General features: G+C 38.7%; 1 protein-coding gene across 1 annotated transcript in view; it reads right to left on the bottom strand.

Annotated features, from left to right (window-relative positions):
- Nucleotides 1-11,835: 11,835 nt before the first annotated feature.
- APBB1IP (amyloid beta precursor protein binding family B member 1 interacting protein) overlaps nucleotides 11,836-22,218 on the bottom strand; it is a 99,995-nt gene continuing 89,612 nt past the window's right edge. Inside the window, 3 exon segments of the mRNA XM_058532642.1 lie at nucleotides 11,836-12,498; nucleotides 12,500-12,691; nucleotides 15,298-15,401. Of these exon segments, the coding sequence (XP_058388625.1) occupies nucleotides 12,181-12,498; nucleotides 12,500-12,691; nucleotides 15,298-15,401 (614 nt within the window). The 3' untranslated portion in view covers nucleotides 11,836-12,180.

Raw genomic sequence — 22,218 nt, 5'->3', positions numbered from 1 at the left:
ATATATCCGCAAGTATTTTTAAGAAATTCCCATTGTTTTAATCTACAAATATTCTGCATGCATCTCCAAACATTAATGACTTAGAACATATACACACAGCCATTATCACCTTAAGACAAATTAACTACTTCCTAATGCGTCAAATCAGATAAGCAGTTTTCAAATTTTTCCTATTGTTTTATAAGTTGTTTTCACCATTATTACTATTTTATAGTTGTTTATTTGAATTGGGATCCAAATAAGGACTGTACACTAAAATTAGATAATAAAGTCTAAGTTTCTTTTGATATCTTTGGGTACAACCACCTACATCTTTTTTTTTTTTTTGCAATTTTTGGTTTTGTTTTGGCTGAAGAAACCAGAGCATTTGTCCTGTGGTGTTTCCCACAGTCTGCATTTTGCTAATTGCTTCTCTGTGGTATTGTTAACATGTTGCTCTGTTCCCTGTAATTCTGTAAATCTAGAGCTTGATTCTGATTCAGGTTCAATTTATTTGGCAGAAATACTTGCTATCAGAAGGCAAGTGTTGTGTACTTCTACCAGGAAGTAATACTTGGTTGTCCCTTTTTGTGATATCAATAGCCATTGACAGTCGTCATCTTGACCCATTGATTCAATGAGGTTACAAAATGGTAATAATCTAATCCTATCCTTCATTTATTAGCTGGAATCCTTCTATAAAGGAAAACTTCCTATCCTTGATTATTTGGTTATCCAGAGATAAAGAAAGGCAAAGTAAAGAGTTGGTGCCCAAGCATGCTCCAGAGACAACCCGTGGGCTTGTATGATTATTTGTGTATCATTATGAATTCTTGAATTTAAGCATATTTTATGTGTTTCATTACATAAATTTTATTTATTATTGCAGTTATTATCCTTACTGATGTATAAATTGTCCCATATTTGGCCAGTGAGGTTTTATTCATATTGCCTCCTTTTGGACATGATGCTAAAAGTTTTTGATAACTTCCCTGTTTTCTGATGTGACAAGATATTCCAGGTTCATCCTGTATATTTCTTGCCCTTGCCCTGGAATCAGTCATTTTTCTAAGGAGGGCCCTTTCTGGGAGATGGTATTTAGATACCACAGTTTGGGTGCCTAAAGTTTTGTGAATATTTGAAACTCTTTACAAAGCTTGTTAAATTATAGTAAAAAATTTTTGAGTTGTATACTTTATTTTCTAAAATTAAATGATATGAACAAACAACAAAAAAATAAAAATAGCAAAAAGAAATATTATTAAAACTAAAGAAAAGTCCTAACCTCATAAAATTTTAAGGTGAGCTTTTATTAATTTTTTTAATTATTAAAGTAATACTTGCTTATGTAAAGTAATACATGGTCATGTAAAAAAATTTTTTTTTTTTTTTTTTTTTTGTGAGGAGATCAGCCCTGTGCTAACATCCGCCAATCCTCCTCCTTTTTTGCTGAGGAAGACGGCCCTGGGCTAACATCTGTGCCCATCTTCCTCCACTTTATATGGGATGCCGCCACAGCATGGCTTGCCAAGCAGTGCGTCGGTGCGCGCCCGGGATCCGAACCAGCGAACCCCGGGCCGCCGCAGCGGAGCGCGCGCACCTAACCGCTTGCGCCACCGGGCCGGCCCCTAAAAAAATTTTTAAAGAAGTATATCGAATAAATGTGGAAGTCTTCCTTCACACTCTACTTCCCCCATTATAAGTGTTGTGTCCTTTCAAACTTCTGCTGTACATTTACATACCTATATACAAACATACATATATAAATGCACATGTTTATGTGAGTAGGGGCATACTTGACATATTGCTTTGTAAATTGGCTTTTATGTTTGTTAATGTTCAATAGCAATATGCGCTGATCTCCTTCATTTGCTTTCATGGCTTAAAAATATTCCATAGTATAGATATACCATATTTTGTGAAATCATTCACATAGTTGTTGCCCATTTGGGTTTCCAGGTGTTTTTTCCATTATAAATATAGCATTCTTGTCTGTATATCTTTGTATGTAGAAACCTTTATATAGAATTATTTGAGTCAAAAGGTATATGTATTAAAAATGTTTCTATATATTGCCAAATTGAACCCCAAGAAGGCTTTACCAGTTAATATTCCCAACAATTTATCACAATACCAGTTTCCTTACACCTTCAGCATTGGATATTATTGTTTTATATTTTTTTCCAATCTGATACAATGATAATTTGATTTATTATTTTAATATCATTTTTATTACTCATGTAGCAGTTAATTTTTGTTTTTCATGCAGCAAATAGTGTTTATTTTTCTATCACTAGTATTTTAGTCTTTAATGGTAACTCACTAAACAGATTTTTAATTTTTTTTTTTGTGGAGAAGATTCACCCTGAGCTAATATCTGTGCCCATCTTCCTCTATTTTGTATATGGGACTTGGCCACAGCATGGCTTGATGAGCGGTGCGTAGGTCTGCACCTGGGATCCGAACCTGTGAACCCCAGGCCACCAAAGCAGAGCATGCGACCTTAACCACTATGCCACCAGGCTGGCCCCGGATTTTTTTTTTTTTTTGGTGAGGAGATCAGCCCTGAGCTAACATCCGCCAATCCTCCTCTTTTTTTTGCTGAGGAAGACGGCCCTGGGCTAACATCGGTGCCCATCTTCCTCCACTTTATATGGGACGCCGCCACAGCATGGCTTACCAAGCAGTGCGTCAGTGTGCGCCCGGGATCCAAACCAGCGAACCCCGGGCCGCCGCAGCGGAGCACGTGCACTTAACTGCTTGCGCCACCGGGCCGGTGGCCCTGGACTTTTAATTTTTATATAGTCAAATTTGGAAATTTGAAAAAAGTCTCTTTTGGGCTGGCTCCATGGCCTGGGGGTTAAGTTTGGTGTGCTCTGCTTTGGCAGCCTGGGTTCAGTTCCCGGGTGCAGACCTACACCACTTGGCAGTGGCCATGCTGTGGCAGCGACCCACATATAAAATAGAGGAAGACTGGCACAGATGTTAGCTTAGGATGAATCTTCCTCAGGAAAAAAAAAAGTTTAAAAAACTCACTTTTGGATTTTATGTCATTTAGTATTGCTTAATTAATAAAAAATATTTTCTCATATTTTCTTCTAGTATTTTTAGAATGTTTACTTTTAATCTCTCTGAGATTTATTGATTGTTTTTTCCAAATTGATGGATAATGTCCCAGTACTATTTATCAAATAGTTTATCTTTTTCACACGTTTGAAATACAACTTTTATTATGTACTAAGTTCTCATATATTTGAGCTCATTGCTAGACTTTTTATTCTGTTTTTTTTCTTTTCAGCTCCTAGCAATGGCCTTCTCTTTTAATTATTTTCCTTTTATAGTATGGTATATTTCAACAGTTGGTCTGCTGTCTGTCATTAATCTTTTTAAATGTTTTCTTTGCTATTTGTTTTAGATGAATTTTCATGTCTGTTTGTCAGCTTCCACAAAAGACCTTGTTGGGATTTTGATTGGGTTTATATTAAATTTATAGACTGACTTGGAAAGAACTGACATCTTTACAACATTGAGTCTTCCCATCCAGGAACATAGTACAGGCATTTCTCTCTTTGCAAGCTAAAACCATGCAAAGTGATCTTAATAATCAGTGGGAAAAATTATTATTATTCTGTGATCTTTAAAAATTTTGGTCAACAATCTTAAAAACTCTTCTACTGTAGGCTATATATATACAGGGAATGAAAAAACATAGTAAAACTAATATTTATTTAGTACATTGTAATTTAAAACATTAGAAACATTGAGAATTAAGTTTTTCACAAAGAAGTAAAACACTTTATCAAGAGTAGCTTGAACAGTGCTTGTCTTCTTTCTTGTCATATAACTTATAATACAGAGCAAGCATCTCTTTAATTAAAACCACAAAAAGCAGGAAAAGAATGAAAGACAAAAATAGGAACAAAGAATAAAGGCAACCAGTAGAAAATAGTAACAGTAGATATTAATCCACCTATATCAATAATCACTTTAAACATCCATGATCTACACACACCAATTAAAGGACAGAGTTCATCCGAGTGGATCAAAAAACAAGACCCAACTATATGCTGGCTACAAGAAACCCACTTATATAAATATAAGGACACATATAGATTAAAAGTAAAGGGATGGAGAAAAATGTATCATGCTACCACTAAGCAAAAGAAAGCTGGAGTAGCTATACTAATTTTAGACAGAGCCAACATCCAAGCAAGGAAAATTATCAGGGATAAAGAAAGGCATTACAGAATGATAAAGAGGTTTATTCTCCAAGAAGACATAATATAATTGGATATAATTATAAAATGGATATAATTGACATCTATTGGCTATTTTATCCAACAGCAGCAGAATACACATTCTTCTCAAGCTCACATGGAACGTTTACCATGACAGACCACATTCTGGGCCATAAAACACAGCTTAACCAATTTAAAAGAATGGAAATCATGCATTAGTCTGCTCTCAGATTACAATGGAATTGAACTAGAAATCAATAACAAAAAGATACCTGGAAAATCTCCAAATACTTGGAAATTAAACAGCACACTTTTAAATAACACATGGGTCAAATAAGGAATCTCAAGAGAAATGAAAAAGTACTTTGAAACAATGATAATGAAAATACAACTTATCAAAATTTGTGGGATGCAGTGCTTAAAGGGAAGCTTATAGTAATGAATGCATATAGTAGAAAAGAAGAAAGATCTAAAATCAATAATCTAATCTTCCACCTTAGGAAGCTAGAAAAAGAAGAGCAAATTAAATCCAAAGTAAGCAGAAGTAAGGAAATAATAAAAATTAGAGCAGAAATCAATGAAATTGAAAACAGGAAATCAATAGAGAAAATCAATAAAATGAAAAGCTGGTTCTATGAAAGAGAACTAGCTTATCAATAAATTGATAAGCTTCTAGCCAGTCTAAATAAGAAAAAAGAGGGAAGACACAAATTACTAATATCAGAAATGAAAAAAGGGACATCACTATCAATCCCATGGACATTAAAAGGACAATAAAGTAATGCTATGAACAGCTCTGTGCCCACAAATTTGATAACCTAAATGAAATAGATCAATTCCTTGAAAGACACAATCTGCCAAAACTTATACAAGAGGAAATAATCTGAATAGGCCTCTATCAATTAAAGAGATTGAATCAATAATTAACAACCTTCCAAAACAGAAAGCACCAGACCCAAATGGATTCATTGGTGAATTCTACCAAACATTTAAGGAAGAAATTATACGAATTCTCTTACAATCTCTTCCAGAAGATAGAATCAGAAGAAATACTTCCTAGCTCATTCTATGAAGCCAGCATTACTATCATACCAAAACCAGACAAAGACATTACCAGAAAAGAAAACTATAGACCATTATCTCTCATGAACATAGATTTAAAATTCCTCAATAAAATATTAGCAAATTGAATCCAATAATATAGAAAAAGAATTATACACCACTACAAAGTGGGGTTTATTCCAGGTATACAAGGATGATTGAACATTCAAAAATCAATTAATGTAATCCATCACATCAATAAGCTAAAGATGAAAAATCATATGGTCATATCCATAGATGCAGAAAAAGCATTTGACAAAATTCAAAAGCCATTCATGATAAATACTCTGAAAAAACTAGGAATAGAGGGGAATTTTCTCAGCTTGATAGAGGACATCTATGAAAAACCTACAGCTAACACTATACTTAATGGTGAGAAACTAGAAGCGTTCTCACTAAGGTTAAAACAAGGCAAGGATATCCCCTCTCACCACTGCTTTTCAACATCATACTGGAAGTCCTAGCTAATTCAGTAAGACAAGAAAAGGAAATAGAAGGTGTACAGATTGGGAAGGAAGAAAAACTGTCTTTATTTGCAGATGACATGATTGTCTATGTAGAAAATCGAAAACAATTGACAAAAAACAAACCAAAAAAAAACCCCCCAAACCCTGGAACTAATTAGCAATAATATACTAAAAGTTGCAGGATTCAAGATTAATATATAAAAATCAATTGCAACTACATTCCTATATACCAGCAATGAGCAATTGGAATCTTAAATTAAAAAGATAATAACATATTAGCATGCCAAAAATGAAATAGTTAGGTAACAAAAGTATGTACAAGATCTATGTGAGGAGAATTACAAAACTCTGATGAAAGAAATCAAAGAACTAAATAAATGGAGAGATATTCCATGTTCATGGATAGGAAGACTCTGTATTGCCAAGATGTTTCTTTACAACTTGATCTATATTTCAATGCAATCTCCATCAAAATCCCAGTAAGTTATTCTGTGGATATTGACAAGTTGATTCTTAAGTTTATATGGAGAGACAAAAGATCCAGAATAGCCAACACAATAATGAAGAACAAAATTGGGGGACTGATTACTTGACTTCAAGACTTACTATAAAGCTACAGTAATCAAGACAGTGTGGTGGGCCAGCCCCGTGGCTTAGCGGTTAAGTGTGCGAACTCTGCTGCTGGCGGCCCGGGTTCAGATCCCGGGTGCGCACCGACGCACCGCTTCTCCAGCCATGCTGAGGCCACGTCCCACATACAACAGCTAGAAGGATGTGCAGCTATGACATACAACTATCTACTGGGACTTTGGGGGGAAAATAAATAAATAAATAAAATCTTAAAAAAAAAAAAAGACAGTGTGGTACTGGCAAAAGAATAGACAAATAGATCAATGAAACAGAATAGACAGCCCAGAAACAGGCCCATATAAATATAGTTAATGAATCTTTGACGAAGGAGCAAAGGCAAGACAGTGGAGAAAAATAGTCTTTTCAACTAATGGTAGTGGAACAACTGGATATCCACATGCAAAAAGAGAAAAAAAGTCTAGACACAGACCTTACATCCTTCACAAAAATTAAATCAAAATGGATCACAGACTGAAACATAAAATGCAAAACCATGTAACTCCTAGAAGATAACATAGGAGAAAATTTAGAGGACCTTGGGTTTAGCAATGACTTTTTAGATACAACACCAATGGCATGATCCATGAAAGAAAGAACTGATAAGCTAGACTTCATTAAAATTAAAAACTGCTCTGTGAAAGACAACGTCAAGAGAATGAGAAGATAAGCCACAGACTGGGAGAAAATATTTGCAAAAGACATACTGGTAAAGACTGTTATCCAAAATATATAAAGAATTCTTAAAACTGAACAATAAGGAAATGAACAACCTGATTAAAAAATGGGCAAAGGATCTGAACAGACACCATACCCAAGAAAATATACAGATGGCAAATAAGCATATGAAAAGGTGCTTGACATCATATGTCATTAGAGAATTGCAAATTAAGACGACAATAAAATACCACGACACACCTCTTGGAATGGCCAAAATCCAGAACACTGACAACACCAAATGCTGGTGAGGATGTGGAGCAACAGCAACTGTTGCTTTCTGTTCAATTTTGCTGTGAACCCAAAATTCCTTTAAAAAATAAAATCTATTAAAAAAAAACCCTCAATGGATGGCTTAAACACAGATTAGATTGTGCTGAAGAAAGAATTATAGTGGGTGGGAATTGAGATCTGATTAATTTACCCAGAATAGATAAAGAAATGGAAAATATACAAAATTAAGAGAGAAGAATGATAGTTAGAAGGCTTGACATACATTTCATTAGAGCTCCAGAACTGAATAAGGAGAGGCAATATTTGAAATATTTGAAATATTTGAAAACAAAATATATGAGAATTTTCCAGAATAGCAAAAGCACATATTTGTAGATTTAGGAGCCTCAGTAAGTTCTCAAGCATTTAAATAAAAAGAAACCCACACTTAGACCCACTGTGTGAGGGCATCCAAAACAAAGAAAGTTCTTAAAATCATCCAGCGGGGGAACAAATGATGACCAAAATGAAATGATAATTTGACAGCCAACAATTTGACAGTTGACCATTGCTGTTCTCAACAGCAACAGTGGAACCTAAAAGATAGTGGGGCCCAATCTCCTCAAAGAACTGAGAATATTTACTGTCAACCCAGAATTTTGTATCCAGTGAAACCACCTTTCAAGAATGAAGGTGAAAGACATTTTAGGAAAAACAAACGAGATATAACTCAAATACTGGACAACAACTAGATGTGTGAATATGTGTGTGTGTGATTGAAATTAAAGTGTTCTGAAGTCCTTGTATTGTCCAGGTTAAAGTTAACTTTAGACTTTATTGAGTACGGATGTCATCACTTCTATGTAGCCATTAAAAGAATAGAAACAGAGCATATAAATTTCCAATAAGAAGATTAAAAGATGGAGTAGGAGAAAAATCCTTAATCACATGAAAAGAAGATAAGAAAGGAAGAAAAAACAGAAAAATCCAGACAAAAAGAAAGTACAAAATAAGATGTTAAAAACAACTACAACTATATAATCACAAGAAGAGTAAAAAGGAATAAATCTGCCAGTTAAAAGAGAATAATTGCTGGACCATAAACACAACAAAATCCACTTATACGCCACCTATGTGAGGCAAACCTAGAACATAATGACATAGAAAGTTGGAAAGTAAATGAATAGAAAGATTTTTCAGGCAAATAACTGAAAAAAGATGGCATAGCTATATGAATATTAACAAGCAAAAAGCATTTCATAGGGGTGTATGGTTCAATTCACCAGGAAAAAATATAAATAAATTTTGTTCACGCCCAGTAAGGTGACCATATATAAGGCACAATTTGCCAGAAAAATTAAAAGATACTGACAGATCTCAAAGGAGATTTTAACACATTCTTCTTAGTACTTGATGGATCAAGCAGACTAGATATTAGGCTATAGAAGATTTGAGCAACATGCTTAGCAAACTTGTTCTAAACAGGTATAGTACATTGTACGCCAGCATACATGGGTCATTTATAAAAACTGACTATGAAACAAGCCAAAAAAGTCTCAACAAACTTCAAAGCCTCAATTATCATTGAATTTGATGATTTCAGTACCATACCAGCCATTGTTTCTATGATCAAATAAAATATGTAAAACACATAGTGGAAGCTTAAATGTTCATTTCCCCTTTCAAGACCTGTTGTAAAATCTTATGTCAGATTCTGTCACGTGGCAGGTTAAATCTTCTTTCCTATAAACTTGATCAAAGCCTGTGGTTTTAATTGCAATTATTCTGTTACCTGGATCTTCGTCCTGATGACAACGTTATGCAAGAAATTCTGTCGTTATTATGAGTTATGATATAGGAGTACTATTTTAATCCCATACTCCTTCTCCTTGACTCCACCCCAGCATTCGTACTTCCCCCACATGCAAATTTGTGGCTGAACTTTTCATAAAAGTAGAACAAATTTTGGTGCGTTTTCAGGGCTGACCTAAGCAGCCTCACTCATGTATAGGCAGTGTGTGTTAAGACCTTTCTGCAGGATACCAGAGATTCTGTTCCACTTGAGTGAAAATCGTACAGAGCTCCTGATCTGGTGGTTGGGCCTGTCGAAAGCAAACATTTCCCCCCAAGATTAGGCAAAAGCAGCTCGGATTTCTAAGATTCCTGACCGAAAAGACCTTAATACTGGATTCTCTCTTGGATATTCGCACAAGACAGATCAAACTGGACCCATCACACAGGCAAACAAAGAATGGAAAGACAGTGCATTCAACCCTTTGGTCCACTAAAGTTGTATCAGTATTTTGACCACAAAATCAGTTAATTCTCTTCAAAGCTTTCCTGAAATACGTATCAACAAATGTTAACACTCACAAACATTTTAATGTTTGAACTTTTTAGTTTTTCTCCTGTAAAGGAAAGGTACATGGATAGAACATCTACGGATAGAAGTTAGGAGACCTGGGCTGTGATTCAGCTCTGTGGGATCCAGGCTAAGCACATCTTCAGGCCTGATTTCTTCTCTGTGAAGTTAGGAATAGGTTTGAAGTAACACTTTTGGGGTCTTCTGTGAAGCCCATAACAACCACATCTCTCCCCTTCCCTTCCCCCGTGCCTGGGCTCCTACGCTCTGAGCCCTTTTGATCCACAGTGATGGGTCCCGGTACCTCCTTTTGTTGTGTTCTGGCTACAAATGATTTGACAAGGAATGACCCTTTATTCACCTGGGCCAACAAGATTCTCTTTTAAAAATTTTCCTAGTTTAGGGCTAAACGGTAGACCGCCAGTATGTCCTGACCTCTAGACAGAGGTGACAGAAATTTAGGAGTTGTTGAGTGACTGTCTTCCATCATAGAAACTGAAAAGTAGAGTGACAACACAAAGAGAGTAACAGTGTGTGCAAAGAGAGTGACAATGAGGCAAGGGTATGGATGGGAGCAGAGATGAGCATAGGGGAGAAGGATGAATTTCCAGGCACCAGTTCTAGCCCCTGCCTGAGAGTCTAGGGGCACACTGAACCTCGGGTTACTGGGTTTCTGCTCCGAATTGTGTAATCAATTCCTACTTTTTGCTTGAGATTGCTCCAGTGGTTCTGTTACATCAAGTCAGAATCCTAATTAATACAGTGGGCTGGATCATTTCCGGGGTCCCTTCATCTGCATGATTCTGTGGCGGGAGGATGGAGAAATCATTTTTGTTCCCTTCTCTAGATAGGGACAGGAAGTGCCATTACGGTTTTATACTCTGAAATAAACTCAGCCAAGGGCTGGCTATTCTTTGGATTATAGTGGTACTGGCTTCTAAATTATTCTTCTCGAATACTAATGCATTTCCCGATCTGCAGACCAAGTGGTAATTTTGATCAAGGTACGTAAGATCCAGATAATCCTTATGGAGGATCTTTTGTCCCGAACCACACGTGATTGGTTCTGTATCAGGTTAGAGCAGCCTGGACAACTTTGTGTGGCCACAGACACTCGGTTTTACCGCTCCTCCTCTGCTCTAAATCTCCAAATCAGTCTCTAACAAAATTATGCCATTAAGACCTTTCCTGTATCGTCCCAGAGGTCTGTGTAATGATCAGGTTTTGGTCAGGTCTCAGAAAAGCTGTGTTTTTACTGCATCTGACATCAAAAGAACATCATAAAACAAAAACAGGAAAGAGTTCCTGTGCACAAGAGATTGAATGTAAAGCATTTACTTTCTATCCTATTTTAGGCACATGCTTAGGAAAAATCTTGAGCACCTTACCAGTTTTAATTACTAAATATTTTGGTTTTAAAGTCTGAATTTGCTTTAAATGTCAATTTAGAGCTTACTTTTTTCCCAAATAGTAAAATATAAGATTAATCATCTTCCTTAAGTAGAAAATAATGCATTAGTTATTATTTTCTCCCCACTTTAAGAAGATTTTGAGGTGTTGTACACTTAAAAAGAAAATATAACCATGGAAATAAAACTAAGCAAATCTAAAAGTACGTTCAGAAGCCAATTAGAAAGAGAAGAGAGATAATGGTAAAGGGAACTTAAAATAAATTGGTTATTAAAATTGAGTATTAAATTTATCTGAGGGAAAACATTCCAGGTTGAAGAATACATACGATTGCTTTTTCCTGTCTCTAAATTTTTATTTACAGGATACTTATAGCAGTATAATAGAGAATCCAAAAACTATCTATTTTTTTTCAATTTAAGTCATTCAACCATTAGAAAACCAAAAACAGAACAGTGTATGTCCAGAACCTCAATCCATCAAGCAATGAGTTTCAAAGAAACTGAATTCATTCTGCCTCTCCTGTTTTTTTTTTTTCTTTTTCCTCTTTTGATTTTTCTGAAAATTCTGAAGGTCATGGAGGTGGAAATGGAAACTATGTCAAGATCAACAAGACTTTAGGAGGCGGAGGATTTTGAATGCTATTTTTTAAAAGGTCAAGTATATTATGAAATAATGTTGATATCACACTAGATACACTGATATTTCTAGAAATACCATCTTCAGGAAAAAGTTTTTTAACTTTTATTAATTTGATGCTTCTGAACATCATAAAATAAATGAACATAAAACATCATTTTAGTTAACTTGGAAGGGAAGATAAATTCCATTGAAGTGGAAATACAGAGGAAAGATATGTACATTTAGGCAGATATTCTAAATTCTGTGTTAGGTTAATGATTATGAATGTACTTGAGCGACAGTGAGACGTTTTACATCATTTCTAGTCTGAATACTTCAATATTTTGTCTAAACTGAACAAGATGTCACGAAAAGAACGTAGCGAAAATGCACCTGCGATTAGAAATGATTATACCTATCACGCAAAGATATTTGTATGTCTCCCTTAGGACACGTTGCCTCTTTTCTTCTGCAGAGCTTTCACGAGATCTGACATGAAATCTTGCTCGCCGCTCCCTGCCCCGCTGGGTGGTCCCGGGTTCTCTTGCCTCTTTGGGGGCATGGGAGGCCTTTTGGCGACAAGGGGGGACCGCTTCGGGGCTTCGGGGGCGAGGGTGGGTGGGGGTGGCGGAGGAGGAGGTAAGGAAGACCCCGCCTCCCCCGGACACCACGGCGGTGGGGGAGGCACGAAGTCCGGGGGCGCTTCGTTAAAATCGGGGGGCGGCGGAGGCAGCTCGTCGTCCTCCAGAGGCGGCGGCGGCGGGTGGCGGCGGCAGGGAGTCGTCGGGCGGGGGAGGGAAGCCGCCGCCCGTGCCCTTGGCCTTGGGGGGGGTCACCGGGCTGCAGCTGATGTCTGAGGACCGTCGCACCGGAGGGGGCGGTGGCAGACTGGACTTCGGAAGGTGATGGGCCCTGGGCGTCCCTGGGTGGTGGTTACCAAGGGCTGGCGTCTTGTCCTTCAACAAAGCAACAACAGCATTATTCTTGACAACACAGGACCGTGGAGGTGACATTTCCGTTGACAGGTGAGACCTCGCTGATTTAGGTAGCCTCTGCCCCGGGGGGGGGGGGGGGGGGGGGGCGCCAGTCCTTCCGTCCCTGAGACTGCCGGTGGTTCATGAGCCAGCTCATCTTTGTCTGGGACAGAGTGGCCTTTATAAATAGTCTACATGGCCTTTATCATTATTACCAATAATGACATTATTATTTCACGCTATTACCTGGCGCTAATCTACCATGTCTTCTGTGAATGGAAGACTTTGCCCTATTCAACGAGGTGTGTATTATATATAGATTATACATGTAGCTCCTCGGAGTGGCCTCATACAGGAGTTACTGATGTCTTTAAAAGAGCTTTAGAGGTATAGGGCTTAGCTAGTTGTGTGGCTCTCTCAGTCTTTATCTACCCTACAGTCAGCCTCAGGCAACTCAAAATGGAAGCAAAATGGCTCTCCTGGAATTCCCACTCAGCCTTGGTTCTCAGGACAAGCCACCAGGGTCCTTGGCACATGCAGCCACAACATTTTTCTTGTCTGAGTTGGGCTGGTTGTGAAGCTCAGTGGTCAGGAGCAGGTGTCTGCAAAATTATTTTGCTCCTGTACCATACCCTCAGCGGCAGAGGGGTGGGTAAGGAGCTTCTCCAAACCGTCCCCAAATCTCCTGGCTGAATGTCCTGCTTTGATTAGCACAAACAAGATGGAAGGGAAAAAGCAAACTGAAAGGGTTCTCTCCAGGATACAGCTGAACTTTGTGCAAACCTGAGCACAAAGGATACCACCCCTGGTGAAGAGCTGGTCCGCCCGCTCCTGCAGCAGTGTTTCCTTGTTTGCATGCTGAGAACAAACGTGCCTCTTCCCAGGACTGTAGGCTACTAGGGAGGAGCTAATTATACACTTCGCTCCCTCTGGCTTAACAGCCTCAAGGGAGGGGGTGGGTGGACCAGGAATCTGCACACCTGGTCTGCAGTCTTAGATTTACCTTTTCTTAACTGTGTGCAAGTCAGCTTGCTAATCAGGTATAACATGAGCATCGTAAGCCCTGTTATTATGTCTCAAGGTTATGGTGAGATCAAATGAGATAAATGTGTGGGTGGGTTCTGAAGAGTAAAATCATGATGCGTGCGCTACTGGTAGAAACCAGAACACCAACCAAACTTGGCCAAAGGCTGACAGAGGCACAGTCCTTCTGCCAGCAGTGGAATTGGTAATAATAAACTATATTTATATAATACAACTTCCCCAGGAATTTCAGGCGGCTAAATTGAATCTATTTTAGTGATAATTATCATTGCAATTTACATTTTATCAGGCTTTCACTTTCTTTCTTTCTTTTCTTAATAACCTCTTACCACTAACGATTAAATTTAGAAGTGTTTTTTTTTTTCCAGCAAAGTGCCATATGATTGAGTTTCTATTTTATTTAGTTTATTTGCTTAGCATGATAAGCTAATTAACTGGTGATGGATTTTTAAAAAATTTCTGCACAGGCAGTTTGGGAATCGGTGTTCGCACACATCTAAGTGATTTCTATTCTGGGACCCTTTTATTGCTTTCAGTGTTTTAAAATGTTTCTTTCCCTTGGCATTATAGAAATCATGAAAATAATAATAGCTGACAGTACATCACTTGATGAGATTGTTAGGCTTGAGAGGTTAACAAGAATATAAGAGAAATACAACCTTTGAAGGTCTACAATGGTTTTCAAAAATTATAAGAAGTTAAATAAATACAAGATTTAATCGTTTCCACCACTGGCTGATGGACAAAAATAAAGGCATGAATGAAGTAAAAAATTACTAAAGGTACGGTTTTTTAAGGTTGTTTTGAATTACACATGGAAAATATTCAATGGAACTTGTATAGTCAATTGAAACATTACCAACTGGACTACTAATGACAATTTTTAGCTGCAACATTTAGATAGATTTAAATGGAGCTTCATTAATCTCCTCTACTGAAAAAACAAAGTTATGGAGAATGTTATATCAATGTGGCTATTATTTTAAAACGTGTTTTCTTCTCCATCACCCTGAGGATGTGGGTAGAACATTAACAGAAAAATATAAGATGCACATTCTATAGTGGAACCCTTTTCGCATCTTCTAATCTGGTTTGGGGGCCCAGTTAGCATTTAATATAGGGCTTCTGACTAACTGGTTGCTTTAAATTCAGAAAAAATAAGTAAAAATCTCAAGGGCTTAAAAAGCAGGTGCCACTTTCAGAGAGTGCTAAAACCACTTGCCTCAACCAAGAAGATCACTTCAGTCAAAATAAATGTAGCTAAATTAAAAATATTTACCAATTCTCAGCATTAAAAAAAAAATTCTTATATTTTCCTGAAGCAGTGTGATAATAGTTGGTTTTAACTTTCCATTCTAGCCTATGTAACTTTAAGATAAAAAAAAATAAAACAATTATCAAAATGAAATTATAGTGCCCTCTTAGTTGTTGGAACTATATTTTCTCTTTTTAAAAGAGCAGTAAATAGAACACTGCTATGGTTTAGAATATGGGCTCACAGATGACAGTCTGATAGAATCGTGTCAGTCACTCTCTGTTCTTACCTTAGGTGCTTCAACGTGTCTCTGAGCTTCTTCTAGAACAGCACTCGCAGAATGCGCAGCCTGGGGAATCTGACCATTGGCCTGGGTGGTGCCTGTTTTAAGTCCTGAGAGGGAGGAAGAGAGACAAGAAGAGTGGGCAAGGCATGTTCAACATTCTTGAAAGTTAATCTGAAATTATAAAGCAGTTTATATCTTCAAAGCAAAAGAAAAGAACTCACAGGTACATAGTGCTTACGAAAAATCTGAAGTTCTGTGGCAATATTTCATGAGATTCAGCAAAAGTTTCAGGAAAATGAATGCTTTATACAGGCTACAAAATCTGTTTAACTGGAGGCCTACAGAATAGTATGTTCTGCTTTTAAAAACTTTTGGTAATGGGAGAATAAACCTTGAAAACCAATTCTTAAAAAAAAATTCCCTTGTTGAAGATTTTTCTGAAATGTGTGTGTCTGGTTTCATACCATGCTGTGTACAGCAATGAATTTTGAATATTATCCTCAACAAAAACTATTTTGGGCACAAAAATAGTGGACAGAGGGGACTGAGCAAAATGTGCAGACCTCTGATATACCCTGGAATCAGATTTTTTTCCAGAAAGTCTTGATATGCACTTATTTTATTTTCCTGCTTTTTTTTTTTTTGCCCTTTCCCACAAAAGTATAACTAACTGAGGTTTCCCAGTTTTAAGAGAATGTATGTTGATCTCTCTGGCTCCTCAGAGAACATTCTGGAGAGGATTGTCAGCTCCACACATGGATGCCATTTCTCCAAAGACTAAACTGCCACTCACCCATGACATGAGGTCTTCTCCTCACCCAGTAAACTCAGAGATGTACTCAGTACCACTATTCTGTCAAGTATTTATGAAATGACTGTTCACTTGCATCTTAAAATATTTTTCTAATATTTTGAGAACCCCATTAATCTATACAACACCTCAAAGAAGGCTGTTAAGGACTTCAGGAGACCAAGAAGAAGGAAAAGTTTGATGAGGAATTATACAGTCTCAAAGTAGATTTCTACTAATTAAGTACAAAATCAAAAATCTGTACAGGAGAGAAACTGGACAACACCTTAACCAAGTGGTCAAAATTAATGTTTCCAATGAGGGGCAAATAGACATCAAATGCCTCTGATTGTGACACCCTGAGGACACAACAGCCCTCACACAGTATTCCTGCCAAAATGCATAACCTGAAATGAATTATGAGGAAACATCAGACACATCCAAATTGAGGAACATTCTATAAAATAAATGGCCCTTATTCAAAAAATGTTCATGTCTTGATAGACAAGGAAAGACTGAGGAAATGTTCCAGATGAAAAAGGACTAAAGAGACATGGTGACTAAATGCAATACACCATCGTGAATGGAAGCTGTGCCAGGAAAAAACATTGCTATAAAAGGCATTATTGAGACAACTGGCAAAACTGGAATATGGATGGTTTAAATAAAAATATTCTATCAATATTAAATATTAAATTTCCTGAATTTGATAACTGTACTATGGTTAGTAAGAGAATAGCCTTATTTTCAGGAAATACATACTGAAGAATTAAGGGGCATGATATATTCAATCTACTCTCACATGGTTCACAGAAAAATATACACATGTAGAAGGGGGAGTGGGGAGAGAGAATGATAAAGCAAGTGTGACAGAGAGTCACTATTGGTGATCTGGGTGAAGGGAACATGGGAGATCTTTGTACGGTTCTTGCAACTTTTCTGCAAGTTTGAAATTATTTCAGAATAAAAAAAATATTTGGGTCCATTTATACAGTTAAAAGATTAGAACAAGCTATACCAGCTTTCTCTACTGTCACATTTTTCATTATAAAATCCACGCTCCTCATTCAGCGAGGACAGCCATCTCCTTGTTCAGAGCAGGGCTTCGCTTGCCGTCCTCTGCACGCCCCATCAGTGCTGTCAGAACGTACGTGATGTGCCACATAAATATGGGATCACTCTATCTCTAAGGCTTATTAAATGTCTCCCTCTAATTAGCCAAATCTTTGCTCTGGAGGTCGGGAAGTAACAGGTGTAAACATCTTAAAGCTTTAAGATGTTTATATTTAAGATTTTTCATAAGGCCTTGTGCACCATGCCATACTGGGCCTGGGAGATTCAAACATCCTAGATTCCAAAGTGTTCAGTCTTCTCATTTCCTGTGGTCTATTCTCTTTCTCCTCCTCCTTTTTCTTTTGCATATTCAAACCCCTTTCCTTATATATAATGTAAACACCTTTGTACAAGGCAGACAGAAACTGACGCTGAATATTGAAGACTATTAGGGAAATTTCCTTAAAGGGCACAAATTATATTTTCTTTTTGCATCTTTTGCCTAAACACATACACAGGCTGATTTCTCAGCAACATAGTGTACATTTCTATGTACCTGGGATGTCCTGGTCTTTACCAGTCTGTGAGAACAAATGAAGTCACCTTTATAGTAATATCCCAAATGCTCCAAGCTGCCGTCCTCCCATTTACCAGGAAGTCCAATTTTTTCCATGGGTTCTCTGCCCCATTCTGAGATAACCCATGCTGGGTACCCACAAAACCCATATATTCTGTAGGTGCCATCAATTTGGGATCTGGGTTGTCCTGCATTCACTGTATCAACAGTTCCAGCTGTCAAGCAGCAATACAGCCTCTCCCACTGCCATGTCTCACCAGGAGTCCTCAAAGGAATTAGGGGTTGGAAGTTCATTAAACATATATGAGCCTCACATATTTTACAGGACTCAAGTGCATTATAAGGAGGGGACCAACTCCCCCCCATTCTTAACCCATGTGGTTTTCGAAGGGCTGATCCCACCACTCAACCTGGCAAATCAGAGAATGGCATCCTCTTGGGTACAGCGAGATGATTTAGGAATGAGCATGAAACAGAGCCCTCCTGAGGCTTTTTCAAAGATGGGGCATTCTCTTTGTACTAAGATTTCTGGCTGTGTGAAAAGTGTAAGCCTAGAGAGTCAGTGGCAATCCTTGCCACCTCATGGGGACAGTGCCTAAGAAAGAAACAGTATCTCGATGACATCACTTAAACCCCTGGATCCTACTGTGCCTGAAAGCAGGCTATCCCTGGGCTTCCTAGTTTTGTGAGTTAATAAATCTCTCCCCCTCCCTTTTTGTTGCTTAAACTAAATTGAATTGAATTTCTGTCAACTGCCATGTAAAATGAGTCCTGACTAAAAATAGTTGCTAAAGGCATAAGGTCATTTAATAAGTCCTAAAAAAGCCTCCATGACTGTTCCCATTTATCAAGAATAAATTACTTGTTGTTAAACACTTGAGACGTAGAACAATGCCTCCGTGTTTTTTTCAGTTGGGTAATCGTAGCAGAAATGCACGAATCACATGTGGTTTATGACTCCCAGCCAGCGACCTTGCACCACTTGGTTGTGTTTCTCCAAGACTCTGGTTCCACTGCGTAAGGAAGGAGATGGCAGGAGAAGAGGAAGGGGAGGAGACTCTTTCCCAGAGTCCAGAACAGGACTCTGGATTCCCAGAGAAAAGTTGCCAACTAAAGCTGAGGAGGCATCAGACAGAATGGGACTGGGGCTTGCTGCCTCCAGCCCTTACTGTATGATTTTACAGCACGTCCCGCAGGGAGAGCTAGTGCCAGCTCCGGTTCACATAGCTGTGGTTTTTGTCCTGATCTATCACGCGTGGTTCCCAGGTCCTCTGCGAGGGAACCCCACTCTGCAGGCTAATGACTCAAAGAGGCAGTTGTTGGGTGACGAAGGGGGGTCCTTGACTAGTGCCCCAAACAGCCCGAAGTTCAAGTAAGTGCAGTCAGCCAGTAACTCCTCTGACCCCAAAGAACATTTTTTTCAACACTATTCTTGAAATTCACCTTAACTGTTTTTTAGGGAGAAGTGTCGGAAGGAACATATGTTTCGATTTGTCCTGGGTCCTTTGAATGGACATGGGTCCCTTAAATGCTTTCTGAGGGCGCTACTGATTTTGTGCAGTGAGTTGGGGCAAAGAGAGAGGCTTTGATAATAATATATGGCAAGAACTGAATTTTAAAAGATAGCATCGTCTCAAGCAGGTCTTTGTTGCTAAGATGTGATCACGGTCATTGTGTGTGTATATGTAGGTGTATAACTGAGAAGAATGAACTCCACCTTCTGCTTGAAAGTGGCTTCACTTTCTTCCAAGCTCATCTTCAGTTCCTTCTAAGCTAGACGCTAGCGCAACTCTTTAGGGCCTAAAATCCCACACCGCAGGTGCGCATGGCAATCAATTCTAAAGCATAAACTGAAAGAAAGTTTAAATTGAGGATCTTTCTCCCTTTAGATGCTCACTGAAGCATCTTATTAATCAGCGGGGTGTCTCCCAGTATGGTTTATTTTTAAAACGTCAGCACATGTGTTCTCCTTAGGGCTAGCGTCTATGACAGAACCTCAGAATTTTTAATAAATAAGACTCTACAGCAGCACCAACATGGGTTAATTTTCTACCTACCAAGGGATATTCCATTGTGGGCAACATCTCCCTTTTCAATCAACAGAAATCTCATCTAAATTCTGCAGTGGTGTTCTTCAAAAATTGATTTTAAGTAATTCATTTAGGAGAAATGGAACTAACATTTATTGAGCATTTAGTATTAAGGGCATTCGCATACATTATTTTATTTCATCCTCAGAGAAACCCCACAAGGTATTAATTCATTTTTCCCTTTGTTGTCCCAATCGCCTTTGAATTCTAGCTGAGTGCCTATTATCTGCCAGGCATCGCGCCCCGTGGTGGAGAAACCAGCATACACAAGACAGAAACAGTGCCTGACCTCGAGATTCAGTGTCTAGAGGAGGGAACAGATGCTAAACTAATAGTCACACAGATTACTAACTATGTACTAGCCTCCAAAGGACAATGCATTTGGGAGCTGAGGATAGGCAGGAATTAGCCACATGAAGGAAAGAATATCATAAGCAGAGGGAACAGCATCTGTGAAGCCTCTGAGAAAGGATGATGTTTGGGGCTTTGAAGAACTGGGGAAAAACAAATGGCCTGTGTGGCAGGAAGAGGAAAACAGGGGTGGGGAAAGAGGGAGAGATGGGCAAGTCTCATATTATGCAGGCTTTGTTGGCCTTGCTAAGGATTTGGGGCTTTATCTGAGAGCAGTGGGAAGCTTCTGAAGGGCTATAGATAGGGGAGAGATCTGATTTACATTTAAAAAGGTGACTCAGGGAGGGAGAGAAGCCTGCAAATGCAGGGAGCTGAGCTAGAGCACCACCACATGAGGTCAAGTGAAAGATCATGGTGGCTTGGATTTGATAGCAATGGAGATGACCAGACATGGACAGATTTGACCAATATTTAGAAGGTAGAATCAACAGGATTTAGGAGTGATTGGATTTGGAGGTGAGTGAGCTTTTCTTGCATGTTTCCTGATGAGCTATTGGGCAGATGATGATATTATTTATGGAAACAGAGAACAACAATGAGGGAGCAAGTGTGGAGGGTAAGTGATGAGTTCAGTTTTACAGACATTGTGTATGAGTTGTCTGTGATGTATCCAAGTGAAGCTATTGAGTAGACAGTTGGATATATGGGTTTGGAGGTCAAGAGAGAAGCCTGGATTGGATTTATATATTTATAGGTGGTCAGTACATAGATGCTGCTGGGAGTGGATTAGATCACTTAGGGAGACTGTATGAAATGAGAAAAGGGTTAGGATTGATTGGGCCTTGGGTAATTTAAAGTGGGGTGGAAGAAGGAGAGTTAGTAGACGAGGTTAGAAAAGTGGCTGGAGAAGCTGGGGTGGGATGCGGGATGTGGAGTGTGTGATATCTTGAGCCAATAGAGGAGATTGTTTCAAGGAGGAGTGGTCAATTGTGTTGATGCTGCTGAAAGGTCAGATAAGAAGAGGAGTTGATAATGGTTGGATTTAGCAACATAGAGGCCACTGGTGAGATTAGCAAGAGCATTTTCTATGGGGTAGCAGAGGCAGAAGCCTGACTGGTAGGGGTCAAAGTAGAAAAGAGGAGACAGCAAATGTGGTCCACCCTTTAGAACAGTTTGGTTGTCAGGTGGGGCAGTAGCTGAGGGGGATGTGGAGTCATAGGAAGGTTTTTAAATTTATTTGAAGAAGGGAGCAATGTTGATGAGAAGGACCCAGCAGAGCAGGAGAGAGAGGCATAATAAAGCAACCGTCTGGTCGTTGTCCTGGGTTCCTAGCACTGAACTTCTAAAATCCTTGGTATTTCTCAAGTGATTGGAGTGTCTTTGTTATTCATGGGCCCCTAGGATCACAAATGAATTTATGCTAACAAGATGGCTCAGGATGGGGGCTGGTTACCAGAAAGACCAACTATGTGATTAGAAGGTTGCGGCTTTGAGCCAACCACACCTCTGGGGAGGAGAGGCTGAATTCAGTCATGTAGCCAATGATTCAATCCATCACGCCTATGAAATGAAATCCCAATAACAACTCTGGACTGTGAACTTAGTGGAGCTTCCTGGTGGTGAACACATCGATGTGCTGGGAGGGTGACGCACCCTGATTCCACAGGGAGAGGACACAGAAGCTCTGCATCATCCAGGACCCTCCTAGACCTTGCCCTATGTGTCTCTTCATTTGGCTGGTCCTGATTTGCATCCTTTATGATAACATTGTAATAATAAGGATAGCTTTCCTGAGTTCTGTAAGTCATTCTAGTGAACTGTTGAACCTAAAGGAGGAGGGGAACCCCCAAATTTGTAGTCAGTAGGTCAGACGAATGAGTGGCCTGGGGACCCGTGAAGTGTGGCTATTATCTGAAGAAAGGGCAGACTTATTGGGGACTGTGCCCTTAGCCTGTGGGGTCTGAGCTAACTCTTGTGGTCAGCATCAGAGTTGTACACCTGCTGGTGTCAGAATAGGGGACCAGAGCACACATGGAAGAGCTGGCCCTTATTAGGAGGTAACA

The sequence above is a fragment of the Diceros bicornis genome, chromosome 36, assembly GCF_020826845.1.
Source record: "Diceros bicornis minor isolate mBicDic1 chromosome 36, mDicBic1.mat.cur, whole genome shotgun sequence".
NCBI classification, from domain to species: Eukaryota; Metazoa; Chordata; class Mammalia; order Perissodactyla; family Rhinocerotidae; genus Diceros; species Diceros bicornis.
This window is presented reverse-complemented; position numbering and strand designations above follow the sequence as displayed.